Raw genomic sequence first — 27,766 nt, forward strand, 5'->3', positions numbered from 1 at the left:
AGGAGTAAAATGTTAGATCACACCGTAACTTTAGATGGCCTTTCTGTTCCATCAAATGCAACAGTGAAAGACCTTGGTGTGATTATTGATTCCAGCCTTTCATTTGAAGCACATGTAGATAATATTACCAGGATAGCATTCTTTCACCTCAGAAATATTGCCAGAATAAGAAATTTATTGTCGCTAAACGACGCAGAAAAACTAGTTCATGCTTTTATCACCTCTAGGTTGGACTATTGTAATGCCTTACTGTCTGGTTGTTCAGCTAGATGCATAAATAAGCTTCAGCTAGTCCAGAATGCAGCAGCAAGAGTCCTCACCAGAACCAGAAGATATGAGCTCATCACCCCTATCTTATCTTCACTCCATTGGCTCCCTGTGAAATTTCGCATTGACTTTAAAATACTACTCTTGACATATAAAGCATTAAATGGTCTCGCGCCGCAGTACCTGAGCGAACTGCTAGTGTCTTACGATCCGCCACGCCTACTTCGATCAAAGGATGCAGGCTGCTTGTCAGTACCGCGTATTATGAAAAATACAGCTGGGGGCAGAGCTTTTTCTTACAAAGCCCCAAAGTTATGGAATAGTCTTCCAAATAGTGTTCGGGACTCAGACACAGTCTTAGTGTTTAAGTCCAGGCTAAAAACCTATTTATTTAGCCAAGCATTTTTAGAAATAGATTTGCCATAGGTAAAGGAGCAGATCTGGGGGACTCATGGACGTAGAGTATTATGGTGAACTGGTATGTTTGGATGCTGTCTTCCTCACTCTCATTGATCACTCAGGTTTGTTGACGGTGAGGTGATTGTTTGCTTTACATGTCAGGAAGCCCTCATGTTTGTGTTTCCTTCTGGCTCTCCCTTTTAGTTATGCTGTCATAGTTAGTCCTGCCGGAGTCTCTGCTTGCACTCTACAGTTAATATACATTCACATTATACACTGTGTGACTGTGACCATACCTAACTGCCATCTCTCCTCTTCTTCTCTTTCCCCCCCTCTTTCTTTTTCCTCCCTCCTCCTGTCCCCCCCTTTTACTCTTTCTCTCTCTCTCTGTCGAGCTACACATGTCGTTCCTGAGCTGCCAGTGATCCAGACTCCCTCTGCCCTCCGGACCTGTCTGACCCATCCTGGTGCCCCGCTTCTGGCTGAAGATCTCGTCACATGGATGCCCCGTGTGTCTCTCTGGGATGCGTCTGGTGTCTGGGAATGATTCTCTCTACCTAGAAAATGGTTCTGGCCTTGACTGGTGTTGGCAACTGTTTCTCTGGGGACTTGACAGTTCGATAGTTCATGACTGGAACTTCTTACAAGTCTACCTGGGTCTTCAATAACTACCTGGACTCCATATTAACATTAATTAACATCAGCTATTATAGCTGAACTGCCTCCCACCCTACACACTGTATAAATGCAGATCATTTACTGCTTTCTGTTTCACCCAAATGAGGATGGGTTCCCTGTTGAGTCTGGTTCCTCTCAAGGTTTCTTCCTATTACCATCTCAGGGAGTTTTTCCTTGTCCCTGGTGACTGTCGCCCTCGGCTTGCTCACCAGGGACAAACTGACCATTTTGATTCATACAAATTCACATTTCATACAAACTTAAATAATTCTTTTGACTATGTAAAGCTGCTTTGCGGCAATGAAAATTGCTAAAAGCGCTATACAAATAAAATTGAATTGAATTGAATTGAAATAGAAATTAGATCCGGACCTTTGAATATATTGAGACCTGGGGCACAAGGCAGGGTACACCCTGGACTCTACAGGTTGTCAATCCATTGCAGTGCACAAATGCCCCAACCCACACATCGACACATTACAAAATATTTGGGAACGCCAGTGCGGAGTACCCAGAGGAACCCCACCAAGAGAACTTCATGCCCATTATGATCCCCAGATACTTCAGAATGAGGAGAATAGATAGTTTCAGCTATTCTCTACTTACAATTTGCTATAATGCTAAAATATATATAATTGATTACACATTAATTAAATAAATTAAACAGTCCTTATAATGTTTTCAATCAAACAACAAAGCTTAAGTCAGTATCCAAAACAAATAGCACTGACTCTAAGTGTACACACTCAATAAAAAAAATGTAACAAATGTCATTTTCATTGTGGACATAATTATACGTTTGAGCTGCAATAACGTCAGGGTCTGTTTCTGTTGCGAGAGTTGATGATGCCGAGCATGGATAAAGCACTGGTTGCTGCTGTGACCAGACCTAACGCCCCAATAGCACGTGTTGCCTGAAAAGACAGGAGACGAAAAAATATTAATTTAAATGCACTTAGGTATAAAAGTATAATCATTTAATACATAAAGTAGCAAGAAATGTTCTGTGCATGGACAGTGCCGTGCATTAATATTCACCACTCAAGCTTTCCACAATTCATAACCAACTAGGAATGAAATAGACTTCTAGTTTGTCTTCATGGGGTTTTTACACTTTTTGTCCTCCATCCTTATGGTGAAGCATGGTGACAGTAGCATTATGTTGTCAGAACTGGGGAAGCTGCTCAACAGTGAGAACAACATGGATAGAAACAAAGATTGGGCATTTTTAGCAGTAAATGTAAATGGTTCCTAGAGACTTACAAGAAATATGAACTTGGACAGAGCTTCAATTTCCATCAGGAAAACAATCCTAATAATCCTGATAATGCCACACTGGAGTGGGTTAAAACCAAGAGCCTGAATGTGTAAGAACAGCTCGATCACAGCCTAGTCCTCCATTCAAGACTTCCAGTTCATCAAATGTTTCTATTCAGTCTGACATACCTTAAGGAATTTGGTCAAGATTTAATGGCAGGAAATCAGGATCCTTTAGAGCTAAGAATTCAAAATGTGGAATGGTTCAAGGGGTGAATATTTATGCAAGATATGGGTATAGTCTCTTCTCTTATTCAGGACATTCAATAGGAATCTGAACATCAGTTTCTGTAATCTAATGGCAGAAATGTCACAAGGTGGTAAACCTGCTCAGATACGCCTTCACCATATCGCAGCAGGGTGACAAAGTGCTCGCAGTTGTTGCCCAGCAGGTCATATGACACCTCCTGACCAATCAGCATCTGTGCTTGTTCAATGATCTCAGACACGGGCAGAGGTGTGTGACTGCTGTCGTATTTATTGTTGACACGGAACGCATCGCTCCCAATGACGTCCTTCAGGAGCTGCATGCGCACCACGGCCTTACGGGTGAACACTGACTTCACGCTAGACATAGCGTTTGCTTGGCTCTCATCTGAGGAAAGAACATAAATCACTTGAAATGAAAGCACTATAAATATACACATATACATACTGTATAGAAAGAGAGAGAGAGAGAGAGAGAGAGAGAGAGAGTAATACTGTGTAATGCAGTAGGTTGGGTCAGCTTACACACAAATCTATTGGCACCTTCACAAAAAGAAAATAACTGCACCTGTAATTTCTAAGAAAATTGGAAAAACTTTTCTAGAAAAAGCTCCTCCTTCAGCGCTTCTATTCAGGTAGACATATTTCCGTTTGTGTAATATTACGTCCTCTGTAATTCCAACCACCAATTTTGAAATAAAATTCCAATCTGGAGATTTCTCATCACTCTGCTCAATATTCAACTTCTTTCTAGAAACATTATGATAATAACCATATTAATAATAATAAAAATATAATATTACATGTTGATGGATTACATGTTACATTACATTACTGTATGAGCTGGATCCACCATCACCACAGCCATGTACAGGACAAAGCAAGTGATGAAGATAAAGGAGTTCCACAGGGTGTCAAGAATTTCGCCACATTTTTAAATAAAACACTATTACTTATAATATTATATATCTTTTTGTTGGTCTTTTGGCTGCTCGTGGCACAGCAGCTTCATGAAGGAATATATTTTATATATATTATAATATAAAAAACAAAAAAAAACTAATTCTTTAAAATGACACTGCAGTTGCTGGAATCAAAACATCACAATCATTCTATGGCAATAATTTATGAGCACTATGATTATATATTGATTTATTTTAGTAAGTTTCACTTTGTTAGGTTTCTTGCCTCCCATACAGAAGGCCCGGGTTTAATTCCCAGCCAATGCAGAAACCAGAGCCACAGGATTTACTGCTGGTCCCAAGGCCGGATAAAATGAGAGGGTTGTGTCAGGAAAGGCAAATTGTTGTGCGGATCAGTTGGTTCACTCTGGCGACACCTTAACTTGAGTAGCCAATAGACTAACAACAAGAGCTTGACTTGCAAGCCTGATGCGCTCACCGACTGGTGTAAGGTTGATGATGTATCCGTCTCCCAGGTACATGGCCCAGTGCTGATATGCCGGTCGAAAGATCTCGATGAGGTCACCAGGCTGGGGTTCGCTGACAGTGTCTGGGTCACTAGTGGCCATCTGAAATATAATAATATCCTGTTTATTTTAAAACTGAAAAAAATACATGCTTACAGTGTCATTTTGTTTATAAATGGTTAATAAATAAAATAAAAAAAGGAAGGAATTAATGAAATTATTTAAAAATAACAGCCAAATGAACCATTCAGCATCAATGTTAAAACTTTATTACTTACAGTAGGGGTTGCGTTTGGCTGATTACCCGTCATCCCACAGCAAAACTGTACATATTCTATGGGTAAAAAAATTATATTTATAACTAACTATCTAATAATCTAATATATTTCTAAAGATTATTAGATAGTTAGTTTATATTGCCTAATGTTGCCTAATGACTTTCATAAAGCATCAGAGCAAAATGATCAAACAATCAAAACACCATGATGATGAAACAATAATGAACACGTTGTGGTGTGCTGTAGCGCCTCTTGATCTCAGTGTGTGTTCCATCACTTTTAATAACGACACTTTGTAGCATTTTATCCATTTAAAGTTGCAATGTCATACAGCTCCACAGAACAAATTAGTTATCAAACTGTTACAGTATTACTGACGTAATTGTCAATATTTTTCTCAATTTTTTTATGCAATTAGATTCAATAAAGCTTTTGCACGTGAAATTGGACCCAGTGTGAAATCAAGTCAGACTCCATGTTGTCTGGCAATCTGTCTGCGGCTTTACGATGCCATACAGTTGTTGTGTATAGGTCACGTTACAACATACAAAGTCAAAAAAAAAAAGTTTGGACACACAAGTTTTGGTCTTGCTTTTCTTATTTTGGTCTTCATGAGAGACAGTTTCATCATGGTGCTTGATAGGGTTTGCAAATAAATAAAATAAAAAAATCTTAAAATAGCAACTGACCATATGTGTTATTTCATAATTGTGAAAATTTCATATTGTTCTAGAATGTAGGTAGATGTTCACTCACACCTCATCTATACCTCTTTATCCTGTATACAGTGTCACGGGGGGCTGGAGCCTATCCCACGAGTCGAGACGAGAGGGTACACCATGGACAATATGCCAATCCGTTGCAGGGCACACACACATATTGTACACATACACACACATGCTCATTCACACACTACAGGGAATTTGGGAACGCCAATTAACCTAATCTGCATGTCTTTGAATTGTGGAAGGAAACCAGAGTATCTGGAGGAAACCCACCAAGCACGATGAGAACATGCAAACCCCGAGGTGGGAATCGAACCCGGAACCTGGAGGTGCGGGATGACAGTGTTACAATAAAATTTTTCCTCTTTTTCGTTTAACAGCAGTTGGAATCCAACTTGAAATCTAATATTACCGCCAACATTTTTACTTATCTTCCTGGCCTCTTCAAGCTGATTTTTCTAGACCAGACTTCCTTTAAAACAACTCCTACGTGCTAAACAGCTAACTTCAGCGAAATCCATGGATGTTAAATTTAGCCAGAGAGTCCTCATTATTTGGTTTTGATGTTGCGAAACATTACAGCTTTACCTCTGCACTGAAACTGGAGACTCCTTCCATGAATATAAAATAAATAAACTGTTTTACTCACAGAACTGGTGCCAGGGAAACAATCTCCTCCTGAACGTCAGTAAGACAAAGGAGCTGATAGTGGACTTCAGTACAAAGCAGGTGAGGAACTACCAGACCCCCGTCATCCACAGGAGCCCAGTGGAGAGAGTGGACAGCTTCAGATACCTCGGTGTTCACATCACGCAGGACCTGGCATGGTCCTGTCACATCAACACCGTGGTAAAAAAGGCCCGGCAGCGTCTCTACCACCTCAGACGCTTGAGAGACTTTAGACTGCCCTCCAAGGTGCTCAGGAATTTCTACTCCTGCACCATAGAGAGCATCCTGACGGGAAATATCACGACCTGGTTCGGGAACAGCACCATGCAGGACAGACGAGCTCTACAGAGGGTGGTGCGATCAGCTGAGCGCATCATCCGCATCGAGCTCCCTGACCTGCACTCAATCTACAGCAAGCGGTGCGTGACCAAGGCCAGGAAGATCGTGAAGGACCTCAGCCACCCCAATAACGGACTGTTTACTCTGTTGTGGTCTGGGAAGCGATTCCGCTCCTTGAAGGCCAACACAGAGAGACTGAGGAGGAGCTTCCTCCCGCAGGCGATAAGGTCTCTCAACCACAACCACACCACTATGCAGAACTAACACAATCTTTTCATAAATGATCAAATCTATTAATCTTTTTACATCCATGGACACTATGGACAATTACACGCACACCTTCCTTCATATATACACTACATGTTGTACGTTTGCATCCTGGACCATTGCACAAAGACAATTTAATAACTTTGCACACTTACCTTCACAACTACACTACATGTTTACGTTTACATCCTGGACCAGTGCACAAAGACACTTTAATAACCTCTGCACAAAGACAATTTGTTCTATGCATATTTGCACACCCAGTACAGTATATTTCAATTTGTACAGTATATTTCTATTTTTGTACATCATATTTCTATTTTTATTTTTAGTTCTATTTTTCCTAGTTTAATTTAATTTTTTTATTTAATTTCTATCGTATTTCTTTTATTCATATTTATTTCTTATTTGTAAACTTTAATTCTCTTTTAGGGTCAATGGCAGTCGTATAATGCATTTCACTACATTTCGTACTGTGTTTGTTTGTGTATGTGACAAATAAAATTTGAATTTGATTTGATTTGAAAACTCCACCCTATCGTGGGTGTTACTATAGAAACCATATCATACTGTATTAGCGTATTGTTACTAAAGTAATACTCTATATATACACCTTGTGTTCTCCAGCTGCACTAATGTCAGAGCTGCTTTTACAGAAAATTCATCAAGGACTATATCCTGACATGGACACGGTGTTAGTGAATAAGATGGTGTCTTGTGTGGCTGTGAAGAATGTTGGAGAATTGCTGGACCATGAGGACACACACAGACACACACACACAATACAATGGGCACAGAAAGCCACAAAAGCCACAAAATAATGGAGAAACAAGTAGAAACGTACAATGAAAGTGCAAAACTGTATAACATGTTAACGTGGTTCAGGTTTCTCAGTTCTTTCTACGATGAAAAGAATAAACTTGTAGACAAATTTAAAAGATTTTGTGTTAAGTAATACCTGACTAACTAACAGTGAATTAAAGTCCTTGCTGGATTTTGTATCCTATGGAATTGTCGGCTGAATTTATCCGCAGCATGTGTAACATGATGGTACTGTATTTTTACGCCATTTATTAATATAATTTTTTCGGATATTTTTTCCTAGAGGTGATTGAGGTTTTGTTTAAACCACAACATTAATTTAAATTTAATTCATGAATCATAAAACCATCTAAATTTAAATTATAAATCTAAATAAATGAGTGATACTTACTCGATAGCAGGAATCATCCTTGTCCGAATCTCTGTTACACCTCCATTGGAGTCATATTAGGTTAATTAAGAAAAGAAATTGTATTTCCTCAATCTCAGTCTCTTAGGTGCTCGATTGTGATAAAGAAGGCCAGTGAAACGGGAAGGGTTCAGCGGTGGCACCACAGGTAGGACTGAGCTATCCGTAGGCTGATCTCGCTGTGCTGTCGGCACACTGACATGCCAGGGTCATTCGCAGGTCAATGTGTGCATTGTGCTGGAAAGGATAGACTCTGTTGTAGCTCACAGGTCATTGGGGGAGATGTAGTATAATCAGGGTCGGACAGATGGTGAAAATATCTAGACAGAGGAAAGGAAATCAAAAGACATTTCTAAGTGATAGAACAAGATTTAAGGCGCTAGTTTGGGAATCAGAAGGTATTCTTCTGCAGATATACTGTATTTACAGTATCCAGACAATTCAGTTTCATTTTTATAGCAGTTTCAACAAAGGAAATACTTGCTAAGATGACAACAGAAAAAAAACCTTGAGAATCTGCAGCCATACTGTGTGTTAAGAGGCTGGAAGTTCAGTATAACACCAGAGGAATAGCTGCTTAATCATTTTAGAAAGTCATTCAACATTAATTTTAAAGATTATCTGATTTATTCGTGGATTAATATGATAGATAAAGTAACTTTACACTTCCAGATTTTTAAATCAATTCCACAATTTTATGATTGTGATGCATTTATACTACTAATACTAGAACTTATAATAATAATTTATACACATAATAAAACTATAAAGTTGGCGTGTCTGTACATTGAAGATATTTGCGGGACATATAAGATGGAGGCACATAAGATGAATAATAGAACACATCAGTGTGGTTTTGAGAATTTTTGTCTTTCTGTTTGTTTGTGCACGCATCACATAAAACAAACTAAACAAATTTTAATAGGGTTTTCACAGGTGCATTTGTCCGAGCTTGGGGTAACTTACAGGCTTTGTTTCACCGCAATCGACCTACGTGAAGAAAAGATATGCTAAGTTGAATTTTAAATGGAAACGCCCTTACATCATAAAAAATTGACCTTAAAAATCATTAGTTTTCAAAATTTGACAAATGGCGATGTACATTTTTTAATATGTGCTTATGAATGTGTAAATTTCATGCAAACGAGGGCACATCTAGTAAAAATAATAATAATAATAATAAAATTAATTAATACATTTTTTGACTGGCTTGTCTTGCTCTCAAATGTGTAAGAGGGTTCATTATTTTAAATAGAGTTAGTAATTACGCAAAATGTAGTATGACTTGCATTCATGCAAATGACACAAGGAGATTAAGGACATGCTAATTATGAACTTTACACCATGTTACCCACTCTCCCACCCATGTACAGATCCTGACGCCTGCATGCTTCCTTTACCTGTGAATAGAGTGTCCGGTCTGCTCCTCACGCTGCTCTAATGTTTTGGCAGCCCTTTGTGTGTGCTGTTGCTGTAGACGCCTGCCTACTGTTACATGTACTGAGGAACCCCTATGACACGTACACAATATGACACAAAGGTTAATTTGATGTTACTTTTTTTGGAGGATCCCTGGGATACACCTGTGACGGAACTCATAAAAGCTTATAATCGCATGTGAACAACCAGTGCAAACATTGACTGGCCACCACCCGCTGGTCAAACATGCTTGCAGTCCAAACAAACAAACAAACAAACAAACAAACAAACAAACAAACAAATACAGTATATAAATATGCTCAGGTGGTGTCACAACTTTAGTGTCGAGTGTTCAATTCCCGTATTTGGTCTTTGTGCTATGCGTGGAGTTTGCATTGTCTTCCCAATGCTTGGTGGGTTTCCTCTTGGTACTCCAGTTTCCTCCCACTGTCCTAAGACATGCATAGTAGGTGCATCCAAATTGCCCATAATCTGTGAGTTTGTGTGTGTGTGTGTGTGTGTGCGCGCCTTGGGATGGATTGTACCCTGCCTTGTGCTCCAAGTTCCCTGGAATAGGTTCCAGGCCTCCTGTGACCCTGTACAGAATAAGCAGTATCGAAAATTAATTAATAAATTAAGGTAATGGGTGTGTTATCAAGATCACCTCATCATTCAATAAAACACTGAGAATTTTCTTCTTCTCATGATGTTCAGGAAATTTGGATGATGATGATGATGATGGTGCTTCCTGTTGAACATGTGACTTGTGGAATTTTAAATATTTCCTTGTAACCTATAATGGACAGCTTGTAAAAAAGATGAGATGTTAAAAATGTTTATAGAATAATTTTTAAAACGTTTTAAAAGTATGCAATCATGAGGTAATGTTAATGGTGGCGGCACGATGGCATGGTGGTTAGCACTGTTGACTCGCACCTCCAGGTTGAGGGTTTGATTCTCACCTCGGGTCTGTGTGCATGGAGTTTGCATGTTCTCCCCAGTGCTTGGTGGGTTTCCTTCCGGTACTCCCACAGTCCAGAGACATGCACATTAGGTTTATTGGCATTCCCAAATTGCCTGTAATGTGTGAGTGCTGACCGGAGGTCGTAAAAATGGGAATAAAGACAGTGATCACCACTTACCTCTATGGTCCCTAGTTGGATTAGAGATTATAAGATGAAAAGATGGAAACTTGGTCGCATAGTGCTCAGGTGTTATACAAAACAGTACAGTTAAATCAGCCATTATTTAGTTATAAAATAAATATATTTGTTTTTGTTAATATAAAATGCGTTAATCCAAAAATCTGTTTGTGTTTGTGATTTTTGGTTAAACATTGCAAAATAATTAAGTAATAAACCAGCAGTTTCTTACAGTAGCCACTAGGTGGCAGCAGCTGTCGCGTTTATACGTTCATCCCGTGTGGCTGCGATGTGTGCAATTTCTAAACGATTTTTATAAACAACCAGAGCCCGTCTTTTAACCTGAAGAACGAAATGAGTTGCTTTAATTGCCTCTTATACCGGAGGCTGTTTACTTCAGTGTTGTGGTTCGCTCCCAAGTGCAAAGATTCCTCAACGGAAGTCATTAAAACAACGCAAAGATTTTTTTCCGCCTGTTTTCAGGGTGTTGGATTGCGATTGGCTGGATCGCAGCGAGATTCTAAGATGCGATTGGCTAGGAGTTTGTATTGAGGCGGAGTCAACTGGATTGAACGAATGGCATGTGTAGTATGGACCAATCACGAAATAGGGGCGGGGTTTGTGAGAATGTGATTGCGTTTTGGAGGAGGAGTTGTCGCGATAGTTCAGGCGGAAGTTAGGTAGACGGGATTTGGGCTTTAGGGCTTAGGTTTGGACGGGGAACGCTGCGGAAGGTTTAGGATGACGGTGGGACGTGTTGTTTTAGGGTAAAACCTGATATGCGGGTGTGGGTAAATTTACCCCGCTGGTTGAATTAGAGCCCGAACTGGCCCGAACCGTTTTCATGTTGTACGACTTGTTGTTGTTGTTGTTATTTTTATTGCGCGTGCGCGATCTCTTCCTGGCAACGACTTGCCCCGGTTTTGCCCCCAGGGTCACCGGCCGCTGCGCGCCTTCCCGTCCGCATCAGGAGTTCGCAAAATGACCGGAGAGAAAATCCGCTCCCTGCGCAAGGACCACAAGCCGGGGAAGGACGAGGACCTGCTGGAGCCGGACGAGGAAGCGGCGACCGGCACGTTCACGGCGTCCAGCAGGACTAACGGCAAAGGCAAGAGCAACAAGATCTTCAGCAACCACAAGATCAGCAAACCCGGGTCTCAGAACAGCCTCCATCACCACCACCACCACCACCACCATCATCACCAGCAGCAACAACAACAGACTCTCATCAACGCCAACACTACTAACGGCGTCTCCGCCCCGGAAACCGTCGACGATAAAAACAAGAACCCGATTATTCGAAGCGCCGACGATTTCCCGGTGCACGAGTGCGTGTTTAAAGGGGACGTGCGGCGGTTATCGTCGCTCATTCGCACTCAGAACATCGCACAGAAAGATCTCCATGGTGAGTCGTTTATCGGTCAAGGTTTTTTTATTCTGTTTGCTCCCGACGATTATTCGATTAATCGCGATTCAATTCAAACGCATCCTTGTGAGTGTCAGCTGTTCGTCAAGTCAAGTAGGCTTTATTGTCATTACAAATTTTACCCGCACATTATCGTGAAACACATTTTCCAATAACGTAAATGCGGATAATCTGTTCAAGACACCCAAAAATATTAACAGTTTCCAACACTATAATCATATTCTTGAATGCAATCAAAAGTTGTAGAAAAGGCATGCAAATGAAATCTAATGCCAAATTAAATAGACATTAACTCAGGCAGCACCGGGGCGTAGTGGTTAGCTCAGTCACTTCGCACCTCCAGGGTCCGGGTTCGATTCCGCCTCCAGTCTGCGTGCATGGTGTTTGCATGATGTTCTCCCCGTGCTTGGTGTGTTTCCTCTCACAGTCCAAAGATTAGACTGATTGGTGCTGCCCACAGTGTGTGTTTGTGTGCCGTGAGACATTAAATCTCATATAATCCTAATTCATGGTTCCTCTCGGCGGCACCGGCTGCTTAAAAAAAATATGTAACTGAAAGTGGCACCGTTTTCTTCTTGCTAACATTCTTGGGACTCATGGTGCTTTGTCTTCAGTAAATCTTGCACAAAAGCAAAAAAAAAAAAAGTTTTGACTTGGCCCATGTTGGGTTTGACTCGGGGCAGTCGCTTGTATTTCGAGGCAAATTTTTTACTCAGTTTTAGTTCTACAGTTCAGTACACAGTTAAAACAAAGCAACGTTCCTCCAGGACCAAGGTGCTACATACAACATAAATTAAGTAATTAATTAAGTGAAATTAATTAAAGAATAATACAAAAGGACAACGTAAAGTGCACTGTACAAACTTTAACAAACACGACTGGTACAATGTTGAAACTCTAAAAAAAAGTTCTTGGCAGTAAAAAATAAAAAATAGCAGCAGGTAAATATTGTGCAAAAAACAATTGGGTGGTTGGCATGTGAAATTGCTTGTGTTCATCTGAGTGAGTGTGTGTGTGTGTGTGTTTTTTTAATTAGTATTCTGCTCTACACAGATGTACAATTTCAGTAGTGATGAGGGAAGAAATCGGTTCGGTTATAAATCGCGATTGTTTTGTGCGCCGATACACATATGACTTCAAAACCGATTTATAAGTCGTTTACGTTTTAATGTTTGTAACACAGATGCACCCTTGATCAGATGTGACCAGTCAGCGTCTGATTATTATAATCGGTTCCCTGCCGAGTGCACAAGCTTCTGAGGGATGCGACAGAAGCAGATCTTATCATACGTTATCAAGTTGTAAACCTTAAAAAGCTTCTGATCTGACTCCTTTAGATACTGCGAGCAAATTAATCTCAAACCGCACCCATCACACACACACTTACACCAATATCCAAACGCACTTATCAGTCACGAAGCGCTCAGGACAAACTGTAAACTAAAAAAAAAAACCTTAACATTATTTTGTTAAACACCATTAACCAGACAGAGCTTGAAAACCTTTTCTAGTGATTTTAAATGTCTTGTGTTGTTGTACTCTGTACAGCAATATAGAAATTAACATTACCAGCTGATATGATATTATCACGATACCTTGTTGCGATTCTATAAAAATCACGATTTCCTAAATAATTTTTAGGTTTTGTTACAATTTCTTACAAAACAAACTTGGCAAATAATTCACGTCTACCACACAGGATGCTGTGCCACCTTCAGGTGTTTGAATAGTTTAGAGAGCACCACCTGTAGGAATATAGCGGAACTGCAACATTTTAGCTCAAATGTAAAAAAATAAATAAAATCGATTTTTGTAATCAGCGTGGCGATATATGTAATGCCACACAAAAGAATCACGATGCATAACTGAATCGTTTTTTCCCCCTATTATGTCTTGCTCTGGTCTGATATTCAGCACTAACACTGTTCAGTTTTTTTATTCCATTTAGTGTTTTTATTCTTAGAAACCTCTTATGTTGCCTTTTTGAAAAAAACTGAAAGGTCTGTTTTGCATACAGAATTTTCTAAAATAATAAATAATTCTAAATAAGTATGATCATTGTTTCTGGTTTAAGTCGTGGTCCTGTTGACGGAGGGACCTCAGTGCGTTTTACCATCGCTAGACATTTTACAGATGGATTTAGTAACCTGATTTCCTGGAACCTTTTGACTCTGACGTGCCATCTAGTGATTGCCGCTCGTGTTTCCATGCTTCTGTATTTACTTGGAAAATCACGCTAAGGTATAAATCAGACTGATGAACAGTTTAAACCTTACACACTTTATTTCTTATGTGATATGTGAACTTAAGGCTTTGGAGTAGTGTGATGTGTGATGCTCATTTTGACCAAAAGTTTGAAACTGCTGCCACTATATTGGTTAATATTTGCAACCATATTTACCTGGACTTTTTTTTTTTTTAAGTGCAGAGTCATGAAGTAAAAAACCTTACTAACACTTTATTTCTCTTTATAATCCCCTGCTACACTAATGCACTTATCCCAGTGTGGACACCATCAAGGTAGAAAGTTTTCTCAGTACACCAGAGCCATGATCAGACTGCCTGCTAAACTTCCTGTCTAAAAAGCAGGCCTCCCAGGAACTCCTTTAATGGCCCAAACATGTGGAAATGGCTTGGAGCGAGGTCAGGACTGTACGGGGGATGTGGCAGTAACTCGCAGCCGAGTCCCTGTGATTTACAAGTAGTGCTGGCGAATGATTGTGTGTACAGTTCTAACGACAGATGCGTCTCTTCCGCAAGTTAGCGATGTTCGTTTTCAAGTGTCAGGCGTTCTCCTCGCTGATCTCCTTGCTGGAATCAGACGTACAGCCTTCTTTAAAATGTTAGGGCCGTTAAATTTTTAAGTGAGTCTAATGTGCTTGAAGCCTTGCGTACTTCTTTCACGCCTTCATTCACTAGAAAACGCACCGTGAGTCCCGGTTTGACTTGAACGCCCCTCATATAAAATCAAAATACGCAGCGTCTTTTCACGAGCATGATGTAATGCATGCATGCAGTTGTTCAGATTTTCAGTCATATCCGCGCTTGTTTTCTAGGTTAAAATATTTGGAAAATCTATAGCTGGCATGTTTTTAATTATTTGTTTTAACTTCTGTAGCGTTCTATATAAACAAAAAAGCTAATATGGAGTGACAAAAAAGGGTGTTAGAGAAAACGGAAGGGGCGGAGCTTCGAGTCTCTTTGATTTAATATCAGAGATATTTTTCTGTTTTATTGAAAAGAAACGTAGCAAAGTCAAATCATGAAGCTTCTGTACAAAATCTGCAAAGAAAGATAATAAATAAATAACTTAACATCATGGCGGTGTAAAATCATGTACATGTTATTCCAATTGTTGTGAAAGTGTAAGCAGAGCAGGACATTATGATATCATCGAGTCATGGTAGTGACTTTTTATACGATGTTTCTGCCTTTAGCTTGTGTGTGAGAATCTAAACCTTCTATGTAGCTCATCAGTGATTTATTTCTTCTCTGTTTCAGGAAACACTCCTCTTCATCTGGCTGTAATGATGGGTCATAAAGGTAAGCAGAAACTTAGATGACCTGCGTGTTGAACTACTGAACTGCTGCGTGAGGATTTAAAAGGGTTTATTGTAATCGTATTTAGACGATAAACAAGATAGAAAGAAAAAAACGGGTTTAATGAAACGGGATTTATGAAAACGGCCGCATGATGGAATTGTTTGCATGAATCCTGAAGGAGTGGGAGGCGGCTAGGCCTTCTGGGTATGCGGTATAATAAAGAATGAGAATTAAAGGGATAGTTCAGGGGTTACAGACGTTACAATAGGTCTTGGGTGTTCCTGTGTTGATTCCTGCATCATATAAACATGACAAGTTACCAATCAAATGTAATATCGTTCCACATCCAGCGTGACAATTTAAGTGTTTTTTTTTTTTTTTTTTTTTAATATAGTTTTTTTTTTTTCTATTATTTCTGTAAAGATTTTACAATGGCCATTTTTGCAAAGCAGCTTTACAGATTAAAAAAAAAAACAAGCAAAAAAACAATTATGGCAATAAGTTCTAATAGGTTTCAGAATGATCAGACCAAGCCGAGGGCCATGGTGTCGAGGGAAAAAAAACTTCCTGAGACGGCAATAGGAAGAAACCCTGAGAGGTCCCAGACCCAACAGGGAACCCATCCTCATTTGGGTGAAACCAGACAGCTGGGATTGATCTGCAGTCATACTGTGTGTTGGGAGGCTGGAACTTCAGTATAACACGAGAGGTGTTTAAGTTTAAAATGAAGTTTAAATATGAAGTCCATTTTCATTATTGGAGGCTCAGGTCAAAACTCTTAGCCCTAAACCTTTGGTCGAGAGGAATGAACTAATGCACTACAGAATTTACTACAGTCTACCTGAGCCTCCAGGAACAAACTGGACTCCATTAAATTTAACACATCACCTGTTATACTGAACTCCCAGTCTCACATAGTTTAGACAGTCTTATCATTTTAATTCATACACATTCACATTTCATACAAACTTAAATAATTCTTTTGATTGTGTTAAGCTGTTTTGCGACAATGTCAATTGTTAAAAGTGCTATACAAATAAAATTGAATTGAATTGAATGAAACCCAAGTCTTTTGACCACTTCGAATTAAGTATACAACCTTAGATTATGCGTATATAAATCATTGTACGACGCTGTATTCGACCCTCGATGTACAGCTCTAATTAGGCCACTGTAATAGATGCAGCTCTTAGAAAATGAAACTAACCCAGACCAGATGAATGTCTGTTCCCTGCTCGTGCTCCTGCTTTTTATTCTCGGAGCGTGCAAGCTGTTTTTCTAACACATCCCCAATGCAAAACAAGGCTCTCGGGTTGATATATATTCTGCGTCTGTGAATAAAGGAGTTTTAGAATGCAGTAATTTATGTCTGAAGGGTTGTGTGTTTTTTGTGACTGTGTTTTATCTTGTGTATATTTTATTCATGTATACGTCAGTTGTCTCCTGAGGCGAAATCCTGTTTTTTTTTTTAAGCATTTCTAGAGCACTTGTGTTGAAGATATGGACTAGAGATGGCACCATCCGATGCCCATTATAGATACTGGGTTGATACCAGTAAAAAAAAAAAAAATCTTGCATCAGATAATGCTGTAGCAAACCAGGCAGTGGAAGCTCTAAAAGTGGAAGCGGGTTAAAGCTCTGAGTTACTGATCAGAAGATATTTTGTTTAAGCAAGGCCCTTAACCTTGTCTGCTACGGCGTCGTATCATGGCCGACCCTGTGCTCTGACCCCAACTTCCTATTGGAAATATGTGAAGAGAAGAATTCCACATGGCAGTATTTAGGAATAGAAATCACCCGATTATACACATTATCATGATATCCAGGTACCAATCCGATTTGTACTGGTTCAATTTGTAAGTATCACAATCTTATAATATAATATTTTTTACATTGCCAATGTGTAAATTATTAGGGAAACTGGTGGCTCAGTGGTAGGTGTTTCGTCTGCCATGCGAAAGGCCCGGGTTCGATTCCCAGCCAGTGCCCAAACCCCAGCCACTGGATGCAGTGCCGGTCCCAAGCTCTGATAAAATAGGAGGGTTGCGTCAGGGGGCATACGCCTTAAAACCTGTGTGAAGCTTGTATGTGCGGACCGGATGGACCTTTGTGGGTCGGTAGCAGTCGAAAGACCAACAAGACAAATGTGTAAATAATTAGGGGCCCCCCAAGTGCTCACCCTATCATCCAGAGATCTCTAGTTTGATTCCCGGGTGATGCTGTAACCTCTTTAGGCTGGGAGCTTAGAAAGTGCTCATCGGCTGAGCTCTCTCAGCAGGGTGCAAGAGCTCACACAAACAGAAGCAGCGGATAGTGGTGTCCTAAACGAGCAGTTCGGAAAGATGCGGTTGGATAGAGTCCAATCAGGGAGTCTTAAGCCCTCCCTAACTAGTAGAAGTAGAATGTGGGGCTCCCTACTCATGGGTTGGAATTGGATACAACTAAATTGGGAAGAAAGTCACGGGAAAAAAAATGTTATTGTTTAAAGTGCATCACCTGTAGGATTATAGAGGATCTGCAACATTTTACCACCTCAAATGCAATGTGTATATATGAATATTTATAATAATAATAATAATAATAATAATAATAAAAAGACTTTGGAGGCAAAACTAATTAGTGCGCAAAATAATCACCATACATAACTGAATTGTTTTTTCCAGTGCATATGTGACAAATTAAGGCTTATGTGTCTTCTTTAAATAATGGAATTGGATTACAATAGAATTGGACTTTTGGGACTGCAAGGAAGACTACAGGTAGACAGAAGGACTTGACTATTTTCCTTTGGCTAGGAATGTGCTTTCTGTAAAAATAAATCAATGGTTCTTTACGAACACATTATATTTTAGAAGTCATTAACACACACACATGAATGTCTCATAAAGCTCTTATGACATTATGTATTTCAAACCAGCATTAACATATAAGCTTTTTGTCATTCCTTGGCTATGTTATTCCTATCATAACTGTTGTGTATCTTGGGGTTTTTAGCTGTTGTAGAAATTAATTTAAGACCTGAGCCGGCGGTTCGGTCATGATAAATGATTCGGTTTTAATTTTTATTCCTGAACGACTCCATATTAATAGTTTTTTGGGGCAGACGAGTATAAAAACCTGATAAATCCAGCATCCGGGGGAAATGCACCGAGCGCAGAGATGAGAAACGACGGGTCCTATAGCGGTGATGAAATATGGTTGTAACTGTGTGTCATATGACAGAACATGGCTCCGGTTTCCCATTCAGTTCAAGACAGCTACGTTATCAGGAAGAGCAAAAATCATACAGATGTCGAACATCTGTTGTAGTTCAAGATATTGTGAAATCAGGCTTGAAATTATTAGTTTGCCCAGAAATGTAATTAATCTCAGCTGGGAGTCTGAAACATGCTCATTTTGTTAGTGTTGTTAACAGAGGAAGTGAAAATGCAGAGCTAGCAGTTTAGGACAGTTGGCCCTCTCCTTAAAGTGTTGTCCAGATGGCTAGCTCGTGACATTAGTAGTACGTCCAAACATACTTCATAAAAGAGGCAAATGACAGTGGAAACGAATTACCACTGACAAAAACCAACATTTACCTCAGATTTGTCAGGAACAGGGCTTTATATGACTAAACATGTATTAAGCAATATCACACAGGAGGGAGTGCTGTTGTGATGAATATCAGCAGTTTCATTATGAACAAAAGGAACAAATAAATATTTTTTTTACTTAACCAGTTGTTTTGCTCCTAAAACACATATCCTTACGCAACTAGCAGAACTAACTAACCGCGACCGGCAATTAACGTAATTAACAGCGGTGAGAAGTACAGTCATGTGAAAAAATTAGGACACCCTTTGAAAGCATGTGGTTTTTTGTAACATTTTTAATAAATGGTTATTTCATCTCCGTTTCAACAATACAGATAGATTAAAGTAATCCAACTAAACAAAGAAAACTGAAGAAAAGTCTTTTCAAGATCTTCTGTAAATGTCATTCTACAAAAATGCCTATTCTAACTGAGGAAAAAGATAGGACACCCTTGCCCCTAATAGCGAGTGTTACCTCCTTTGGCTGAAATAACTGCAGTGAGACGGTTCTTGTAGCCATCTACCAGTCTTCGACATCGGTCTGAGGAAATTTTACCCCACTCCTCAATGCAGAACTTTTTCAGCTGTGAGATGTTTGAGGGGTTTCTTGCGCGTACAGCCCTTTTCAAGTCACCCCACAGCATCTCAATGGGATTCAAATCTGGACTTTGACTTGGCCATTCCAGGACTCTCCATTTCTTCTTTTTCAGCCAATCTTTGGTTGATTTACTAGTATGTTTTGGGTCATTGTCATGTTGCATGGTCCAGTTCCGCTTCAGCTTTAATTTTCTAACTGATGGTCTCACATGTTCTTCAAGCACCTTCTGATACACAGTAGAATTCATCGTGGATTCTATGATGGTGAGCTGACCAGGTCCTGCTGCAGCAAAGCAGCCCCAAACCATGACACTTCCACCTCCATGCTTCACAGTTGGTATGAGGTTCTTTTCTTGGAATGCTGTGTTTGGTTTACGCCAAACATGTCCTCTGCTGTTGTGTCCAAATAATTCAATTTTGGACTCAAGAATTTTTTCTGTCCAAAGAACATTATTCCAGAAGTCCTGGTCTTTGTCAACTTTATCTCTGGCAAATGTCAGTCTGGCCTCGATGTTTCTCTTGGAAAGCAAAGGTTTCCTCCTTGCACACCTCCCATGCAAGTTAAACTTGTACAGTCTCTTTCTGATTGTAGAGGCATGTACTTCTACATCAACAGTAGTCAGAGCCTGCTGTAGTTCTCGAGATGCCACTTTAGGGTTTTTGGAGACCTCTTTTAGCATCTTGCGGTCTGCTCTTGGGGTGAACTTGCTGGGGCGACCAGTCCTGGGCATGTTGGCAGTTGTTTTGAAAGCCCTCCACTTGTAGACTATCTTCCGGACAGTGGAATGGCTGATTTCAAAATCTTTTGAGATCTTTTTAAATCCCTTCCCAGACTCATAGGCTGCTACAATCTTTTTTCTGAAGTCCTCTGACAGCTCTTTTGTTCTCACCATGGTGCTCACTCTCACTTCAACAGTCAGGAGCACACCAAACTAAATGTCTGAGGTTTAAATAGGGCAAGCCTCATTCAACATGCAGAGTAACGATCTACTAATTATGTGCACCTGGTGTGATATACCTGTGTGAGATCTGAGCCAATTTAAGAGGGAATACATGTGAGGGTGTCCTATCTTTTTCCTCAGTTAGAATAGGCATTTTTGTAGAATGACATTTACAGAAGATCTTGAAAAGACTTTTCTTCAGTTTTCTTTGTTTAGTTGGATTACTTTAATCTCTCTGTATTGTTGAAACGGAGATGAAATAACCATTTATTAAAAATGTTACAAAAAACCACATGCTTTCAAAGGGTGTCCTAATTTTTTCACATGACTGTAGTTGTAAATTCTTACGGATACTAAGTTTCTCTTTGTATCTCCACTTATTTTCCTTTAGAATATCAGCTTCTATCTGGTTCCATCCACATTAAATCTCAAATAGCGCTAATCAGTGGTTAAATGGTACAAATTTTTGTTTTTTGCGCTCTAAATATTCGTTTAAACCCAGCACTCTGTGACATGTTGAACATCAGTGGTGTGTCATTGTCGAAATAGATTTTTTTTGTTTAGTTGTGTCGCTTTTTTTCTTTTTTTCCACTCGAGATTATCTTTTGCGCAATAACTCAGAAGAAAGCTGCCGAATGTTTGTAAGATTTATGTGGAACTATTATCGCAACCTGCAGATGATCTGATTAGATTTTGGAGTTGATCCAAACAGGGTCACAGTCACGGCAAGGTCACAGCACGTCTTTTCGGCTAGCTACAGCGTGTGCCTGTGCTTCTGTCCGTCTCGCTCGCTGTACGAGATTTGAGATTCTTGTTAAGATAATATTTCAAGAGTGGAATGTTTGTAGGATTTTTGTGGCATTATTGTTATCATAACCAGCAGATGACTCGATTAGATTTTGGAACTGAGCCACACAGGGCTGGCAAGGTGACTGCAAGGGCAAATATCTGATTTTTTCCCCCTTTTTCTTCCCTTCTCCTATACCTTTCTTTCAGTTTTTTTTTTTTTTTTTAATTTAGGTTATGTTAATGTTATTAACACGTTCGTGTTCAGAAACGGCAAACGGTTAGATTAGATCGAAGTATATTTAAAGGACAGGTCTGGTGTACAAATTAGTCACAAGGACGAGTAGACACGATGGTGGTGCTTCAGCGCCGCTTAGTGTCAAATTCGACTCGTTTGACTGTCAAAGATTTTCTGTCAGACCTCTTAGCTGTGACTTATCCTTGCTACCACAACATGACCTAAAGACTTTTTAGAATTGATCCAAACATGGTGGAGGTATATTAAGGATTTGTAAGCCATGGAAGTTAGTAAGAAGAAGCATGTTTTGTTGACTCCCTTGGTATCGATGATTGATTGTGGTGTAGTGAGGAAAATCGTAGTCATATACATCATGTAAGCAGTTAAATCCATAACTTTCTGATCATTTTGAAAGGAGTGAAGGTTTGAAAGCTTACTGAGCACCCATCCATCTGCAGTCCCTGTACATCTGTTTCACGGGTCTATCCTCTGGTCCAGCAGCTCTGACATGTGTTTTTGTGTGTGTGGTCCGAGAGCAAGTGTGTGTCTAAGTGTTTTAGAATGTCCAGTCAGTCTGCTCCTTGTTACGGAGATTATATCCGATGAACGCTGACATTATTACGCAATCAAGCCTCTGGGATGGAAGTCAGACGTGGGAACGACTGGCTCCACATGACGGCTGCATTATTAGGCCTGAGCGAGCCCGATCCAAATCCGGAGTCTGTGTATTACACCCACACACACAAACATGCTTCACAGCTGGATGCAATTCTCTCAGGCTTCGATTCCAGCACATGAAAATATAAATCCAGTCTTTTTTCAGTTTTCTAGACACGGCTCTTTAAGGAAGTTTTTGAACCGTAAGGATAATTTACGATGGCGTCTACGCTCATTGATTAAACGATCATTTACTGAAATTTTCTGAAATCGTTTAAAATGTACCGTATTTAACATTTATTTTAGAAATAGATCGGTATTTCGTTTATCATTATTATATTAGGGGAAAACATTGAGGGTGCTGTATCGTCAGTCATATACGCCTTTGACACGAATATACAATGTAAAGCATACCCATCCGTCTTTTTTCCCCACACTGCCATAACAAGAAAAAACATAATGAAATAAGGCATGTGTAACAGTGAAAAAAATTTAACAGTGTTGTTTTTAAACCTTTACATCACGAGGGGAATGCCGGACACTATTTAGTTTCAGAGCTGTTTTCCACTGTATTGGACTGTAAAGTCTGTTTTGTTGAGTGTTTTTCGAAATTCCGTTTGTATCTATGGAAATTACTCTTTTGGGATTCCCAAATTATGGGATTACTTTTTTTGATGTAACAAGTAATCTAACGCGTTAGGTCCGCCATTTAAGTACTTAGTTATTTAGTTTTTTTTTTTTTTTTAATGTATTCCGTTATTTAGGCAATTTGTGATCCGTGAGCCAGACAGCAGTGATTCCCAATCCGTGTGTGTGTGTATGTGTGTGTGAAAGTCGTCCTACAAGCCCCACCCCTGATAACCTGCCCCCCTCTGTTATTCCTGCTGTTATACCCCTATCTCATCTATGCGGTTTGACTATGCGAGGACCAACGCTCGGAAAAATGGAAACCTAATCACAGCACCAAAACTCGCAGTGAATCATGATGAACCGTACTTACGAATAGGGGTATTAATAATTACTTTGCTGAGTGATGATGGTAGAATAATTATAAAGGTCTTGACCAAAACAACATGCATGAGGAATCACAAAGAAGTTTTCATTTTCTGCAACGGAAAAGTACTCTAACTCGCTACTTTTATCATAAAGTAACGCTGTAATGTAACTGATTACTTTTTAATGACAGTATTTTTGTAATGTAATTAGTTACTTTAAAATGTAACGTCCCCCAACACTGTCAGTGTCGATACTGTGGCTGGCCGCACTAAATAAAATAAGTGTACGGGAAACACTGGATTGTGCCGCTAGAACAGAAAAGGAAATGTGCGCCTGGGCATTATTAAATATTAATGATTCATCGATTATTGATTGATGACGTGGTTGACGGGTGGTTAAGAAAAATGTGCAAAGTTTGCAACCCTAATTATAATCAATACACAGAAAGCACATTGTCGTCATGATCCTTAGAGGGCCAGGAAGCGATATTGTGGACGTTAGAGGTCAAAGCATGAGAATTGTACCGTAGGAGGTCAGTGGTGACTGTGTCGTTTTCGTAGCTCTATAGTGAATAAATGTTCATTAGACCGCATGCTCCAGAGGTCCAGAAGCCCTTTGGTAATCAACTACTGTATAAACTCTATTATAGAGACGGACAGGGGTTTGGTTATGAGAGAGAGAGAGAGAGAGGAGGAACGGGAAGTGAGGAAATCAAGAAAAAAACATTACTTGTAAGCAGTAAAACAGTTTCACAACATAATAAAAAAAACCCAGATTTCATTCATCTTCTACAGTCTGCTTCTCACTAGTTATGTTCGTTATGTTCACATGAGTGGGAATGTTAGAAGACCACATCGTGACCTTATTCCATCATACTTCAAGCCTCAACAAGGTCATATTTAAACCAGGTTTTTTTTGTTTGTTGTGGGTTACGACATGATTTTGTTTAAAATATCTTTTTCATTTCCATTTGATTGCATTTAAGGTGATGAAACTTTTTATACATCGGCAGGCAGCGCAGCGTCCTGTTTGGTTGGCGCAAGTTATTTGCTACATTTGTTTAAAACTGTAACAATATTTAAAAAAATATATTGAATTAGGATATTTATAAAATTGAAAAAATTATATCATATTGCCTGGTCCCTGATGATTTCCATTTCTACTAATTATGTTGTAATCTGTTAATTGCCTGCACCTTTGCCAAGCAGGAACTTCTTTAACCCTTAAAGCTTGATGCTTTTTTTTAAAGGTGGTTTTTTTTTGGCATTGCTATGTTTTAAACATTGTACTAAGGCTTAGAGATGTAAAATATCCAGTGTCTTATATCCTTTTTTCAGCACAACCTAGGCAGTATGATGAACTAAATTTTATTTTATTTTATTTAACTATATAAACATGACTGAGCGGGAATGATCAAAAATAAATAAATCTGACAGACTTTTTATTCATTATCAGACTTTTTATACAATATATTGTAAATCACACATGAAACAGTATTTACAAATTTACAATTATAAAAATATATTTTTTGTATAAGCAATAACAAAAACAAATATTTTTATAAATAAAACTAGGCGGATTTTTTACTTTTGAACGGTACCCAGTAAACCCATCTGACCTAAGGAAAATTCTTTTTTTTTTTTTTTTTTAATATATAAAACAGGTTGACTTTGATGCTGGTTAAAATTTTTTTTTTTTTGATAAATAACACATTACGGTACCTATCTTAAGCTTTATTTTTTCCCCTTGGCATGTTCACACAACTCGTTTTAAAGCTGTTTTATAACGTTAAAACATCTGTTTAAAACAGGGTGGGTTTACTTTTTCTGTTTTAACGTTTCAGGTTTATGTCTCAGCAACTTGGCATTTTTCCACTCGAAGCATTTTTAGAACATAAAACAAATACACCGTTTTTACATCGACTCAAAGTCGTCTGTTAACATTGTTGAGAATGTTCACACTTCACAAGAGCTAGCTCAGAGTTCCTACACTTTAACCCTTAAAAAACATTTGCTTAGACCGTTTTGAGATTTTAAACCGTGCGTTTGGGGTTTCGGATGTCGGGTAGAACCAAACCTCTCATCATTTTCAAAGTGTAAAATCGGTTATCGGAGTGACATTGCAAAAAAATTACAAACTTATCAAATGCTCATATTATTGTTATTGGTCATAGAAACAACCAAAAGCAACTACAAAAACACGTCCCAAAGACTTAAGTATCCACTTTATATTTATTAATAAGTTTATCTCAGGCCTAGCCTCAAAGCAGTGCCATCAGGCTTCATGCTTTATTCCTCCGTATTAAATTCTGCATGTTAAACATGTTAATCGCGGCCATCAATTATGGACACAAACGAGTTCAGCTTTAAATAAACCTGATGTGTTCAGCAGGGAATGGACGACTAGAGCTTTCTGCAAGTCTGTAATAATATAATCCGTTATCTTGGTGTGATATTTATATTTCTAAACAGATTTTATTGTTGTAACGGGTTGGAGGTTATCAAGCAGGCCGCTGTAAACCGGATAAGAGAGAATTTTTGGCAATGTCGTTACTATTATATTACAGAGTGGTTTAATTTATAGATCTGATTGGTCAGGAGTTTCCATAACAGTTGTATTTTAGTTATAATTCAAATTAAAAGGTTTATATAATAAAACATTCAGTCGAATACACTTCAGATCGACTTATGATGGTTGTATAACTTTTGCTGTAACTAATGATGATATCTTTTGGTATTTAAAGGTCTTGTATTTTACTAATTAGTTAACACAGGTCTTAAAACTCCTACAAAGAGGTCTGTTAACTGTCTAGCTGAAATAGTCTTAATAATAATAAAAATAATAATAATGCATTTTTTTATGCCTCTTTATCTTTTTTATTTCACTCCTCCTCTGATGATCTACTGCTGAGCCACGCTCTTTCAGAGAAGAACAACACTGATGAGTTTATCCCTATATGAGGTCACAATAGGGGGAAAATCTAACTGGCTCGTTTAAACCCTGACCAGAACAAAAAAGCAAGGAATGTATCATTTTAGACGTTTATTCTAGATGCGTACCACTCAAAAATTACTAAAAAAAAAAAAGTACATTTTGTATATTTGTATAGAAAAATATGTAAATATTTTAGGTATTTACCCTGGTAAAGGTTTTGTAAACAAAAGTGTATCAAACATTTACAGAAGGAGTCTCTAGTGTCTGTTTTTTTTTCTTTTCTTGTAAAATGAACAGCTGCTTTTTGGCCTTAGAGAAAAACAGAAAGCCTGGAGAGAGAGGATGTGCTTGTTTACAGGAAATAGCTTGTCTCATGGACGTTCCTCAACATTAAAGCCCTCTATAAATGGACTGAAGGCATGATGCAGTGTATGTTTTTTTTTTTTTTCCTTTTTCTTTTTTATTAAATATATAAATGAAAGGTTTTAATTAAGAAATAAACCACTTTATAAAGCGCTGTTGTGGGAAAACCATCCACGTTCTGGGGTTTAGCTTACACCAGCATCACACCATCCAGTCCTTAATCGCTTTCTTTAACGTCATGCCCGACCTGAGCGTTCGATGTGTTAGCAGGGTGTGGTGCAAAGTCAGCGTGAGCTGCTAATTCCTCGTCGCATTTTATCGTGTGTTGCGGGTCACCCTTTTAGCTGCTTGGAATAGCTTAAATATTTTTTCTCAAGTATGTGGACCAAAAGCCACAAAGGAGTAAAATTGGAAGCCTTCTGTTTTTTTGAGAAAATGTCCCATATGTATAACTCCCCACTTTACAAACCACAAAGTGTAAACAAACCATCCACTTAGATTTATTACAACAAAAGTAAGCGTAGTATTAATAAATCCTGCCTCTCCTTCGTCTTGTTGAGCCGCAAACCCGATCTCATCGCCGCGTGGTGGTTTGGGTACCAGGCGAGCGCTTCATTAGTCGGATAAATTCCCTGGAGAGTTGAAGTCTTTAATACAAAATTAGAGCTGTTCCTTCGTGCCTCCAGCGTCAGAGTGATGTTAAATTAAGCCGGGGCCTCTTTTTCTTGGTGTGTGTGTGTGAGGGGGGGAATTAAACAGGACAGAAAGGCCCTGGGAGCTGTACTCCAGGCTTGTGTCACTTCATATGTTTTTTTTTTTTTATAATTTCTACACTAAATTGTTGCTTGCATTTTTTTTTAAAAGAGAAATGTTGCTTGTGTTGATATTCCCTGTCTTTTTCTTCCTCCCAGAATGTGCTCATCTCCTGTTGGCCCACAATGCACCAGTAAAAGTGAAAAACGCTCAGGGATGGAGTCCTCTCGCCGAAGCCATCAGCTACGGAGACCGTCAAATGAGTATGTTTTTATCTTGATACAAAACATTACTCCGTAGTGCATCATGGGTATTTTGTTCCATAGACTGGTTTGAACCAGGAACCTTCCGGACCATAGTCCAATGCCTTAACTACTGACCCCCTCATAGATGTCATAAAGTTTTGGGGCTTGTTCCTGACATTTTCACTCACTCAACCGCTCTCTCTTTCCCACCGTTGCTCTGTGCTCGCTAGATAACAAAACCTAATCTCACTTAAGTTGCCAGATCATCCTGAATCCTTAACAAACAGGCCAAATAATATCAATACTAAAACTCACTGGGTTGTTTAATTAGCTATATACAGACATCCT

The 27,766-nt window shown here is 39.0% G+C and overlaps 2 protein-coding genes across 2 annotated transcripts in view; one reads left to right on the top strand and one right to left on the bottom strand.

Annotated features, from left to right (window-relative positions):
- Positions 1 to 1,716: 1,716 nt before the first annotated feature.
- Positions 1,717 to 9,428, bottom strand: plaat1 (phospholipase A and acyltransferase 1). The gene is made up of 6 exons (XM_053513593.1): positions 9,207 to 9,428; positions 7,789 to 8,126; positions 4,576 to 4,631; positions 4,270 to 4,399; positions 2,988 to 3,256; positions 1,717 to 2,258 (listed from the first exon to the last, which is right to left on the bottom strand). The coding sequence occupies exons 3-6, from the start codon at positions 4,606 to 4,608 to the stop codon at positions 2,160 to 2,162; spliced, it is 531 nt and encodes a 176-aa protein (XP_053369568.1). The 5' UTR covers positions 4,609 to 4,631; positions 7,789 to 8,126; positions 9,207 to 9,428; the 3' UTR covers positions 1,717 to 2,159.
- A 1,628-nt stretch (positions 9,429 to 11,056) lies between these two features.
- ankrd13c (ankyrin repeat domain 13C) overlaps positions 11,057 to 27,766 on the top strand; it is a 41,013-nt gene continuing 24,303 nt past the window's right edge. The window contains exons 1-3 of the mRNA XM_053513474.1: positions 11,057 to 11,772; positions 15,295 to 15,336; positions 27,332 to 27,436. Coding sequence (XP_053369449.1) covers positions 11,349 to 11,772; positions 15,295 to 15,336; positions 27,332 to 27,436 — 571 coding nt within the window. The 5' untranslated portion in view covers positions 11,057 to 11,348. The remainder of the gene's footprint in view (positions 11,773 to 15,294; positions 15,337 to 27,331; positions 27,437 to 27,766) is intronic.

The sequence above is a fragment of the Clarias gariepinus genome, chromosome 15 (assembly GCF_024256425.1).
Source record: "Clarias gariepinus isolate MV-2021 ecotype Netherlands chromosome 15, CGAR_prim_01v2, whole genome shotgun sequence".
Lineage (NCBI taxonomy): Eukaryota > Metazoa > Chordata > Actinopteri > Siluriformes > Clariidae > Clarias > Clarias gariepinus.

Coding starts and splice junctions, on each gene's coding strand:
- plaat1 (XM_053513593.1), bottom strand. CDS start 4,608: ATGACGGGTAATCAGCCAAACGCAACCCCTACT. Junction 4,400..4,575: donor AGCCAAACGCAACCCCTACT/GTAAGTAATAAA, acceptor ATTATATTTCAG/ATGGCCACTAGTGACCCAGA. Junction 2,259..2,987: donor GTGAAGGCGTATCTGAGCAG/GTTTACCACCTT, acceptor CTGTCTTTTCAG/GCAACACGTGCTATTGGGGC.